This window comes from Gekko japonicus, unplaced genomic scaffold (genome assembly GCF_001447785.1).
Source record: "Gekko japonicus isolate JY-2015 unplaced genomic scaffold, Gekko_japonicus_V1.1 scaffold2346, whole genome shotgun sequence".
Lineage (NCBI taxonomy): Eukaryota > Metazoa > Chordata > Lepidosauria > Squamata > Gekkonidae > Gekko > Gekko japonicus.
In genome coordinates, this window is record NW_015170961.1 from 113,212 (window position 1) to 126,237 (window position 13,026).

Sequence of the window (13,026 nt, forward strand, 5' to 3'; positions counted from 1 at the left end):
TGGACCTCCATTCGATCGACACAAATGCCGTCGGCCACCAGCCCCAGCCCCAGGTAGGTGACTTGCCCCGTCAGAGCCGAAACAAAGTCCATGTTACGGTCCGGATAGAGGGGTCCCCCTGTAGCATGGAACTTGACACGGGCTCCGAGTTTACCATTATCTCGGAGGAGACGTTGCGGACAGTGTGTCCCAACGGGGGACCCCCTCTGCGCAAACCACACATCAGGCTTCAGGATTTCAATAAGAATCCTGTGGTGGTGCGGGGCTGGGGCACGTTCCTGGTGGAGTTCCAGGACTTCAAGGGTTGTTTGGACATTCTGGTGGTGGGGGGCCGGCTTTCCAGTCTCCTGGGGATGTCGTGGTTTAAGCCGCTGGGCCTGACCATCGGGGGCATCCACCAGCTGCAGCAAGCCGATTTCGCGGACGTTTGCAACGAATTCCCCCGGGTTTTCGATGGGTCCTTAGGCAAGTTCACGGGGGCCCCCATCTCCCTGGACCTGGACCCGGCGGTCCGGCCCATACGGATCAAGGCCAGGTTTCCGCCCTTAACGGTAAGGCCGAAAATCGAGGCGGAACTCGACAAGCTGGTGGCGCAAGGGGTGTTGGAGCCGGTGGCATCGGCACGCTGGGAAACCCCCATTGTCACACCGATCAAACCAAACGGGGACGTCCGGATCTGTGCGGACTATAAGTGCACAATTAACAAAGCACTGCAGGACCACGCGTACCCCGTTCCGGTGGTCAGCCACGTGCTGGCGGCGCTCGCGGGGGCTCGCATATTTGGAAAGCTGGACTTGGCGCAGGCCTATCAGCAGCTGCCGGTGGACGCCGCCACGGCGGAAGCCCAGACGATCGCCACGCACAGAGGGGCTTTCAAGGTCCACCGGCTCCAGTTCGGCGTCTCGGTGGCTCCGGGGATTTTTCAATCTTTCATGGACTCTCTCCTCAAAGGTATCCCCGGGGTACAGCCCTTTCTAGATGACGTCTTGATCACCGCCCCCGACGCCGCGTCGTTTGCCACCCGACTCCGTACCGTTCTCCAACGCTTCGACCAGGCGGGGCTGAAGGTGAAGCGCGAAAAATGCTTGCTCGGCGTGCCCAAAGTGGAGTTTCTAGGGTTCGCGGTCGACGCACAGGGCATTCACCCCACGGCGGAGAAGACCAGAGCGATCTCGAACGCCCCAGCCCCCACATCAAAGACCGAGCTACAGGCCTTCTTAGGCCTCCTGAACTTTTACCACTCTTTTCTTCCCCTCAAAGCTGCAGTAGCCGAACCCCTCCATCGGCTCCTCGACAAGGGCGCGCCGTGGGTCTGGGGGACGGCTCAGCAGGCGCCTTTCCAGGCGGTCAAAGACCTCCTCGTCTCAAATTCGGTACTCGCACACTTCAACGAGGACCTGCCGGTGGTGCTGGCTTGCGACGCCTCTCCATATGGGGTCGGGGCGGTCCTGGGGCACAAACTGCCTGACGGTCGGGAGGTACCTGTGGCCTATTACTCCCGTACCTTGTCTGCGGCGGAGCGCAACTACGCGCAGATTGACAAGGAGGCTCTTGCTATAGTGGCCGGGGTGAAAAAATTTCACCACTACCTCTACGGCCGGCCCTTCACGGTCCCCACGGACCACAAGCCTCTCCTGGGTCTGTTCGCCCCGGACCGCCAGACCCCCCAGATGACTTCGCCCCGAGTGATCCGGTGGTCCGTCTTCCTGGCGGGCTACAACTACAGGCTCCTGCACCGGCCCGGGAAGGCAATGGGCCACGCGGACGCCTTGAGCCGCCTGCCTCTGCCGGAAACGGAGCCTGACCCGGCCCCAGCCCATCACATCGCGCTGCTGGAAACGCTGCCCGACCAGCCGGTTCACGTGAAAGAGGTGGCCCGGCGCACCGAAAAGGACCCTATCCTCTGCCGCGTCCTGGACTGGGTGAGAAGGGGGTGGCCGTTGGCCTCGGCGGGACCCGACTTTGCGGCCTATGCCTCGCGCAAAGACGAACTGTCTGCTCACAAGGGTTGTGTGCTGTGGGGAGGTCGGGTGGTAATCCCTTCCCCACTCCGAGACCGAGTACTTGCAGCATTGCACGAGGCTCACCCAGGAGTGGTGCGGATGAAAGCGCTGGCTCGGAGTTATGTGTGGTGGCCCGGCCTCGATCAGGACATTGAGAGACTGGTGAAACTGTGCCAACCCTGCCAGGCGTTCCGGCCCGCACCGCCCCGAGCGCCCGATCGAGCTTGGGAGTCTTCCCACAAACCTTGGTCCCGGCTACACTTGGACTTTGCGGGGCCGTTCCAGGGACAAATCTTTTTCATTCTAGTGGACGCTTACAGTAAGTGGCTGGAGGTGGTGCCGGTACCGTCTACCTCCTCGAAGGCCGCCATCAGAGCCATGCGCCACATTTTTAGCTCCCACGGCCTTCCAGACACCCTGGTGACCGACAACGGCACAGCATTTACCTCCAGCGAGTTCCAGGACTTCACGAGGTACTGTGGAATCCGACACGTCCGGTCAGCGCCCTTCCACCCGGCAACCAACGGCCAGGCGGAGCGCATGGTGCGCACCACCAAGGAAACACTGCGCAAGTTCGACAGTAAGGACTGGGACTACAAGCTGGCGGTGTTCCTGTTCGGCCAACGCACGACCCCGCACACCGAGACCGGCTGCAGCCCGGCGGAGCTCCTGATGGGTCGTCGCCTAACCTCCCGGCTGGACCGTCTACACCCAGACAGGGCCCCCGAGATGGAACCGACATCGGAATCACACGCAGCCGCCCGAGGGTTCTTCCCGGAAGACCCAGTCTACGCTAAGAACTACGCCCAGGGGCCACCCTGGATCCCTGCGAGAGTGGTCCGGGTGCGAGGCCCGCGCTCCTATGAGGTCTCCTGTGAGGACGGACAACTGCTACACCGCCACATCGACCAACTGCGGCGCCGGGTCCTTCCGAACGACCCCGAGGACCTGGAGCCCCAGGAGCACAACGAAACTTCAGGCCACGCAACCGAACCGCAGAACCCGGCCTCGGCCCCGGTCACTCTGGAGCCCCCGGCGTTGCCCCCGCAGGAAACACCGCCGTCGGAAACGCCACAGCAAACCGCCCCGCCACGGCCACAAGGAGCAGCCCCGAACAGCACCCCGGACCTCCGCCGCTCTACAAGGCCCAGGAAGGCCCCCGCGTATCTACAGGACTTTGTATGCGGGTAGCTTGGACTATGGGGGAGGGGTGTAATGTACTGTCGCCATTACCACGTGTAGTGCATTCAACCTGACATGCCCGGACTTGCCCGGGCTGACCAGGCAATACTCCTCAGTAGCTTCAGTCGAAAGACAAAGGATCCATAGGATCCTAGCCGGCCCAATCAAAGGGCCAGCTTCCCAGCCGGGAGACCAATGGTCGCCCGGTTACTGTAAATAGCCTATCGGGAGTAGGGGGTGTGTTTAGGTGTGCTTGGTGGCGGGTTTTCTGAACGCATATAAACCGGCCTGCGAGCTGGTTTCTTTGTCTTGTTCCTGAACTAATAAAGTACTCTTGCTGAATCACTCTTGCTGAATCACTCCACGTTCTGAGTACTTTTCACATTCCATGGGAGAGTGTGCTGGAAGGGAAAGGAGCGAGTAAAGGGTGGCCTCTTCTCAAACATGAGCTTTTGCGAGCTCAAGCCCTCACTATTCCAGCAAGACGGAAACATGGTAAGGGCTCCAAGAAACTGATGTTGATTAAACGAGAGCTCCAGAATAAGCTAAGAGAGAAAAAGGAAATGTTCAGGAAATTGAAGGAAGGCCAGACCTCTAAAGAGGAGTATATGAGAGTTACTAGGTGCTGCAGATCAGCCATTAGAGAAACCAAAGCTCAGTATGAGTTGGGTCTGGCCAGGGGGCTTGCTACAATAAGAAAAACGTCTACAGATATGTGAGAAGCAAACACAAGGTTAAAATTATTTATTTATTAATTTATTCATTTCACCTTATATCCCGCCTTGCCTGGCAAGCAGGCTCAAGGCGGCTTACAGTGAGCTAAAATTACAATAAAACACAGATAAAATTCCAACAATAATATATTAAGTGTAGATTAAATACAAATAGCAAAGTGCAGATGGTAATCTTTGTAAGGTGGTCCAGTATGACTAGACACTGGCCAGGAGCCCCCGCTCCCGGCGAAGATGCACTTGGCAACCCTAATCATCTTCAAGGCCTCCTGGAGGACTGGGGATGTGCCACAAGATTGGAGAAGAGTGAATGTTATCCCAGTCTTTAAGAAAGGAAAGAAGGATGACCCAGGAAACAACAGGCTGGTCAGTCTGCCTTCTGTTGCTTGGAAGAGAATAGCGCAGATTTTAAAGGGATCGGTCTGTAAGCATCTGAAGGACTACTTAGTGATTCGGGGAAGTCAGCATGGTTTTGTTCCCAACAGATCTTGTCAGAGCAACCTGATTTCCTTCTTTGATCATGTGATGAGCTTATTGGATCGTGGGAACTCTGTCGATGTGATTTACCTGGATTTCAGTAAAGCTTTTTATAAGGTTCCCCATGACATCATGATGGGCAAACTGGAAGACTGTGGACTGGAATATAGGACAGTTTGGTGGATAGGGAACTGGTTAAAGGACCGCACCCAAAGAGTGGTGGTCAATGGCGTTTCATCAGATTGGAGGGAGGTATCCAGTGGGGTGCCGCAGGACTCGGTTTTGGGCCCGGTACTTTTTAATATTTTTATCAATGATCTGGATGAAGGGGTAAAAGGGCTACTCATTACATTTGCTGATGATACCAAATTGGGAGGAGTAGCAAACACCCAAGAAGATAGAGTTAAAATTCAACAAGACCTGAATACTCTGGAGAAGTGGGCAGTTGCAAACAGGATGCAATTCAACAAAAATAAATGCATAGTATTACATCTGGACCACAAAAATGTCAAGCACAAATACTGGATGGGGGATATGTTTCTAGGGTGTAGTGTATGCGAAAGAGATCTTGAGGTAAGGATGCACTGTAAACAAAATATGAGCAGTCAGTGTGATGCAGTGGCAAAAAAGGCTAATTCAGTTTTGGGTTGTATTAAAAGGGCCATGGCATCGAAATTGCAGGAGGTCATACTGTATACTGCCTTGGTCAGGCTGCACCTTGAGTACTGTGTGAAGTTCTGCACAAAACTAGAAATTCCAGGAACTAGTTAATTTTCAGTTGCTAGACAACCAAGCCTGGTTCTGTCACTAAAAAGGCAAAGGCAGGAGGCCCTTTCCAGGCCTTTGTGGAGAACTCATTGGAACCAGTCCTGACTAGTGTTGCCAGCTCCAGGCTGGGAAATTCCTGGATATTTTGTGATGGAGTCTATAGAAGCCAGAGTTTGGGGAGGGGAGAAGCCTCAGCTGAATAGAATGCCATAGAGTCCACCCTCCAAAACAGTCAATCTCCAGGTGAGGGGTGGGGATCACTCAGAATTAAAACTGCTGATGGAAGAGATCAGTTCCTCTGGAGAGAACAGTGGAGTCAATGTCATTATATCCTGCTGAGGTCGTCACAGCTAATTGACGCTGAGTGCCCAAGGCCAGGGCACCTGCCCAGAGCGTCTTTCTAGAGCTCATTGTATTTATTTCCAGAACGGGCCTTATTCCTAGTATAAAAATAGACAGCAGGGAAAAGGGGACACGAGATGTAGGAAATACAGGGTGAGATATAATTATGTAAAATTCGAATGTATTTAATAAAAGTACAGAGACCATTGACAAATCACAATAACAGTAATTAGTGATAATGCAATCTCCCTAATTTTGTTAAGATGATTAATCCCAGGTCCTCATTAAGATTTTGGAAGATGATATCTTTAAGGTGACACAAGAATCCTGTTTATTTTTTCTGGAACAGCCGAGCAGTGCCAACCTCATAAAACAATGGGCTAAGACCTTGTAGCCCATTGACATCAGTAGATTTAAATGGGTGTGAATTGCTTAGGATTGCACTGTAACCCAGCTACTCCTCTGGAATTATTACATATAGCCTAGTTGCTGTGAATGGGAAAAGAGGCTTGTTCTACCATAGCCTCCACTCGTGCATACACTTGTCATATGATTGACATTATATTAGTGTCAGGATGCTGAGCAGCACTGTCACTGATCACCTTTGTGGCTTTCATGCCTCTCATTCCATGCTATACTCCTGCTCATCAGGTGGCTGCAGGCTTGATCTGTGCAGTGTCAAAAAAGTGGCAGCGAACGTTTCAAAAGTAATCTAGCATCTAGCATATTTTGAACAAAGCCAAAGAATCACACTGACATTTTTGCATTTGGTTTTGAGTTTTGTTTTTGTTTTTTGTCCCATGGCCTTCTTTCATTTAAAAACTTATCCAAGATTTAGTCAAGGGCAAAGCAGATTGGCGAGTATAATGAAAGGTTTGTAGACATGATTATACACTTGCCTACAACGTGTAGTAATATTGTGTTATGAAGGGTAGCATTTTAAACCTGGCAATTATTTTGTTAACAATACATCAGAGCCACAGTGGAGTGGAGGAGCTTTTAAAACAAGGGACATGGGATTGTAAAATGTCTGGGCCACAAGAATATTTGGTTGAGTAAATTTTAGTTGCGTAATTCAGATAGGCACCAATTCCAGTACTTCACACAGGAGTGATTCACACACATGCATTATACGTTGCTCAGTGTCTCACCACTTGGTGGCTCATATGAAGCTGTCATTCAGACCGAGTAGCTGAGCGTTGCCTCCTCTGGCAGGCAGAAGTTCTCTAAATTCTCAGAGAGAGAAAGATCTTTTCCAGCCAACACTGGAACCAACTGCAAGGAACACCGGATGTTCTACTACTGAGCCACAGGCGTTTTCCATACGGCAGCTGCCTTTCAGGTTTTGTGGGTGTCGTGGCAGTTCCGATGATTGTGCTATCAGTGCGATCAGTTCACACGTATATGTTTTTTCATTTCCCTCCCATCATGGTTCTGTCTCTTCACATTCACATTGAGGACTGATTTCCCAGGGTTATTTGGGGGGGGGGGCGGTTTGCAGCCTCAAGGGGGCTGCACAATCCCTGTTAAAGTACATTCCCCCCCCCATCACACACCCTCACACTTCCAGGATGAGCCTTCCCTGGAATACAAGCCCATGATCCCCTTACATGAGAGTGGCCCCATTGGCTTCAGTACATCTTAACTGGTGTAAAGTGAGGGGTGGGGATGGGATCTGGGGCATTCAAAGTAGCCAGAATATTGTTCTGTCCTCCCCCCTCCCTTCCCCTACTGAGGCTTATGATTGATATGTGTATCTTCTTCAGTCTCTCTCTGCATTGTTCTGGTAAACATTTCAAGAGCTGGTTTTTAAGTTGCAGAATTCTCCCCCCACCCCCCCAAGATCGCCTTGAAGATTGACTCTGAGTCAGCTTCCTGTATAAGCAGAACTGCAGATGCTGGTGTCCAGCCTCCCAATGGGACTGAGTGTTTCAAAGCGGGCACCCTTCAGCACTGAAACATTTCAGCACTGGCAAGTAATTTTTTTTTTTTAAGTTCGCTGCCCAAACCCACCTTCTTGGGTGGGTTTTGGGTGGCAATCTGTGAGGCGGGGGGAAATGTTCATATTTCAAGCAAAGGGCTATCTTGCGAATTCATTCCATGATGGGGAAAAGAAAGTCCAGGAAAATCTAGTTTAGGAAAGAATGGGGGGGAAATAAGGAATGACCGGGACAATATGGGGATGTTAACGATGTTGTCTGGACAGAAGGGGGGAAAATATACAGTAACATCGGGGAGTGAAAATAGAATATTAAGGCAATCTCGAAAATGCCACAGACTCCACCACTAACTCACAGCTGAATGTTTGAATTGCCTTTCTGGCAAAACATTGTTCTTGAGAGGCTGTTAGGAAATAATCTTTGATCTGCAATGGACTGTTTGACACGTGCAAGTAATCTCTTACCATTTCGGTCACTGAGTGCTGAGCGTGATCATATGGACTGACCTTAATTAGGTGGGGAGCCTTGATGGGGGAAACAACACAGGGGGGGAAGAACTGACCCCCCCTTCCCTAGCACTTAGGCCCTGGTCTCTCCTCCCCTATAGGTGCTTTGAATTTAAATAAAATGTCTGCAGAAAATCCTGACTATAGATCTCCAGTATTGCCTTTAGTTGGCTCTCAGAGAGCCTACTCCTGTGCTCCTAAAACAATGGAACAAGACATCTTGAAGGGGGATGAGAATATGGGACATCTAGAGAGATGTGGGCACAAAATTCCAAGGAGCAAGAGGATCCTGACATAGCTAGAATCTCTCTCCCCACATCAGCTACAACTTGGCATGGCATTTTAACTGTTACAGACTCCAGAAACTACAAGAAATCCCTGGCATAAGTCACTGAAATGCCAGGAGAAATGGGGGGGGGGGAGAACATTTGTAGAGGAGAGAAGATTAAGAATCAGGAGAACCTGTTCCTCCAGGAACTAAAGGAGCAGCTAAAGAAGCATCTTGTCTTTGTGAATCTCTGCTGTAGCTGGACGAGCTGGCTATGTAGCAGGCATCGGAACACAAGCTGTCCATGTTCAGGGATCTCCATTTGCTCATCTGCAGAGCAGATAAATAGACACTGATGGTTTGCAGTGAAATAAAATAGAATAAGTTCAGAAAGGAAGAGAGTTGAGCTCAAAATTTTTGAGAAAACACTAACTTGTTATGTAATAATTTTTATTAAATTTCTAATGAAAAGGACAAACAAAACCGCAGATTACAGACTACATAGACAGGGGTCCATCCCACAATCATTCACCTTATTTATAATTTCCTCTCCTATTTCTTTGCACCTAACAATTATTAAATGAATTAATCTTATTGTTTTGTTATAGTCAGTTTTTAATAAAGTTCTCAATACATTTATAAAATCTTGACCATACATCTTTAAAGATGTTATCTCTTCTTCCTTGTAGTAATATCTTCCTTTGAGGGTATATCTTCTTTTTCCCACATACTGGCATATAGAATTCTGGCTGCGGTTACGATATGAGTAATCATATAACAATCTAACTTTTTATATTGTTCTGGTATAACATTTATCAAAAAGATTTCTGGTTTAAAAGGTATATTAACTCCTATTATTTGTTGTAACATTCCATGTATCCCAACCCAATATCTTTTACTTTTATCACATGTCCACCAAATATGATAGAAAGATCCAACTTTTTCCTAACATTTCCAACAGATTTGACATGTTAGGGTAATATTTAGCCAATCTATCAGGTGTCATGTACCATCTATAAAACATCTTGTAAAGGTAGAAAACACTAGACTAACTTCAGGTGAGTAGCCATGTTGGTCTGAAGCAGCAGAACAAAGTCTGAGTCCAGTGGCACTTTTAAGACCAACAAAGTTTTATTCGAAGTGTAAGCTTTCTTATGGGAAACAACACTCATGGCCTGCTGTTCACCCAAGTTGGATGGCACTCTTCATTACTGAAACTAAGGCTGTGGACACACTGAAGGCTTGGCGCGCTCTGGCCCAGCCTCTAATTTCTCCATTTTGTTTTGTAATGCAGAGTTTTGGTCAGACATCCCACCCTGAACTGGCTTAACCACATACTCACTCCATGTTTGCCTGTTCAGATTATTGCTGCATGGTAACCATGGAGTAGGTGGTTGGGTGGCATCCTTATAAAAAACTGTCTTTCATGCATGTGCAGAAGTGTTCATTTGATGATGACTTCAGTACATTTACCCTTGTGATAATCATGGGATGCTTTCAAACAGCAGGGGTTGTTGCTCCAAAACAACTCTTCTGGGGACTCCTGATCCAGAATGACTACTTGGCTGCAGTGATTGACAACACCAGGGGCAATTATGCGCTTAGACGCATATCGCTACCTGATAAAAAACAAAAGGAGGCAGAAACAGAAGGGAAGGTTCAGACTTTCCAAACAGCTTGACTTTGCAACAGGGGAGTTCAAACAGCTGGAAATGAGGGGTGAAAGCTCTAGTATCCTTAAAAACTGGACTTTCCCTGATATCAGCAAACTCTCCTTCCAGGACAGGCTGGACCTGGGTGGCAAGGACTGGGGCACAGAAGGCAGATGTTGTCTGATTGTGCTCTTTATATCTGCAAAGGTACCGCAACAATATCAGCACAAACTGTTCATGTGACCGTAGCCTAATTTTTAACACTTATTTTCTCAGATACCAATGCAATAAAATGGCTTCAGAGCATTATGGATGATCCTCATCATGGCTCACTAAAGAGTTCCACTCTGAACGTGCATATTTCTACACCGCAACCTTGGTGTGGGCCTGGAAGGGGCTTTTACAAAGGAAAAGGGAGGGGGGGAGACAGCAGAAGTAGTTGAGTGGAACCTGCCCTTTATCATTCGGCCATCTGCCATCAGGTGGATATGTTTTTGTGCAGGCTAGAAATTGCATCAATGGCCTTGTCCACCACATTAGGTAAATTATTAACTGGGCATAAATACAATATGGCTATCAACTGTAATGTGGAAGCTATATCCTATTTTCTTTAGGAGTCCTTGGTGGAAATCAGTTTAGAAACAAAACAGACATAGAGATTGAAAGGTTCACAAAACCAATACTTTTTGTTATGACCGCACATATTTCAAGTCAAAGACACTTCCTCAGGAGCAACTGAACATAGTTCTTAAAAGCTGTTTTAAGTTATCTTAGCATGCCACTTCTGTTAAGAAAAGCTTTCAGTTGCCTCTGAAGAAAAGTTTCAAATGCATTGAGACACAACAACATCCGTTCTTGTGTCTTTGTGATTTCCCCTTTTTCAGTGCTGTGGTATAGTTATTGTATACATGTATGTATGTAATGGAACAGTCTGCTCCTCTGCTAATATCTGTGTGATTTAGTTTGGTCCTATTGGGTGGAGCTCTTGTTTCAGTTTCCAGTTTTGTATGTTAACTGGAGTTGTTGGTTGTTGGAGTTGTCACCTTGCTAATAAATGTCCGATATTTTAGCCCACTTGCCTCTGCTGAATGGACCTAAGAACAGGTGCCTGAGTGAGTACCCTAACCTGTGGGAACACACAGCCAAAGGGGGACATTACAGTGCAATCCTATGAAGAGTTACCGTTATGTAAACTAACGAGTTTGGGCAAGAGTAATTCTGCATAGATTTGCACTGGTAAGTTCTGAGTTGGTGCCTTCTCCACTCCTTTTTTTTTTTACTAATCAGTTTTCCCATCCCTTTAACAAATTGCAGGCCATAGGTGAGAATAGTCTGAAACTGACTGAGTTCTCTGTAGCCATCTTGTCCTGTATTGTGGCAGTTAGTACAGAAAATTCTATGTCTTGGGCTCTATTGTGGGAGGCATTATTATGCATGCCAGGCAGAAGGCTAGCCCAGGAAACTCCTTGGCATCATCTATTTATTGTGAGGAAAATGAAAAGGGTGACATAAATGTAGCTGCTAAAACACACACGCGCAAAAAGGCCAATGATAAAGAGGCGCTTCCAGAATCATCAGAATTGGAGAAAGGAGTAGCCACCCCTAAACCCAAGAAAATGAAGAAACACAGGAAGAAAAGACTCTAGAACAACAGCAGTAGTTCTTAAAGGCAGAATTTGTGCTAAGCTATTAAATGCATACTCTTAAAGCAATACTGCAGTGAATTAAATTGTACACCAAACTTGTAATATTAGGTTAATAAGCCTTATTTTTAGCTAATAAGATCGTGATATGTATTAGCTCTCCTTTCCCCAAACCAATAGATGATATAGTTTAGAATAGTGGTCCCCTTTCCCCATCAAGTAGTTTCTATGTATTAGTCTATCCGTTTCCCATTTCCCATAGTTATAGTGATAGGGCATAGTTTCCTTTCCCCTTTCAATCTTTAGTTGTAGTTTTTTGTAGTTTATAGAAAATGCAAATTAAAAAATGCCCTTCGGGGGGCAAAAAAAAGAAAAGAGAAAGAGGTGCTGAGAGAAGACAGATGGCTTCATAAGAGGTCCCAGAGAAACTCTGCTCCTGTTGACTACTAGGTACGACTCTTTTTTGGACCTAAACACTATAATCTTCCTTTGTCTTTAGTTGCTGTAGATTTTCCGGGATGTGTGGCTGTGGTCTTGGCATTGTAGAACCTGACGTTTCGCCAGTAGCTGTGACTGGCATCCTCAGAGGTATAAACACAGAAAGATGGAATACTCTCTGTGTCAAGATGAGAAGAAAATGGTAGGCAGTAAATTTATATCTACTCCAGAAGGTGGGTAGGGCTGAGTCATTGTCTTGTCGGAGTCTTATTTTGTCTGATGCTTATTTTTGTGTATTGAAGAGGCAGGAGACGATGGTCAAACGAAAGAAGGTTTATTCAAAGCATTGCTCAGCTCCGGACTGAACAACTCTACATAGAGCGGCACTCGAACTTACACGATTTCATAGAAAACTATATACATTGTAACAGTAAACACGGGGTCTCATTGGACCTAAGCAGAGTTCTACAATTGATTACCCTGGGTGGCTTCAGGACCAATGGATGGTCTTTATTAGACAGCCAATCATAATGCGAAAACTAGGATACCAAGACACTTCAAAGAGCATAACATTAAACCCAATACACAACACTTATTTTCACAATGTGTAGTGTATTAAGTCCTGACAAGTCCCGACAAGTCCAGACATGTCCAGGGACAACCGTAGAGCTTCGCTCCAAGAGACAATGGACTATGTGGATCCTAGCCCGCTCCAATCAGGGGGCTAGGTTCCTGGCCAAGAAGCCAATGGGACTCTCGGCCACTGTAAATAACCTATTGGGTGTGTTTTGGGTGGCGGTTTCTTGGGGAATATAAGCCGGCCTGCGAGCCGGCCAAAGCTGTCTTGTTCCTGACTGAATAAAGTACGCTTTGCTGAAATCACTCTCCGTCTGCGTACTTTTCACAATGCTTTGCATTGTTAGTGTGAGAGGAATGCATCTTCACCTGGCTTTGAGTTCTGCCTAGTTATGACAGTCCTCCTCCTCTCCCCCACCCCTGCCACACTGATATTTTCTGGACATCAAGGCTGCACTTTATGGTGAGGTTCAAGCAGACAGGCAGGCAAGCAGACAAGC

The 13,026-nt window shown here is 47.7% G+C and overlaps 1 protein-coding gene across 1 annotated transcript in view; it reads left to right on the top strand.

Moving 5' to 3' along the window:
• Nucleotides 1–347: 347 nt before the first annotated feature.
• The window catches only part of LOC107116906 (uncharacterized protein K02A2.6-like), a gene marked incomplete at its 5' end in the record, with an annotated part of 15,263 nt that continues 2,584 nt past the window's right edge, over nucleotides 348–13,026 (top strand). The window contains one exon of the mRNA XM_015418929.1: nucleotides 348–3,079. Coding sequence (XP_015274415.1) covers nucleotides 348–3,079 — 2,732 coding nt within the window. The remainder of the gene's footprint in view (nucleotides 3,080–13,026) is intronic.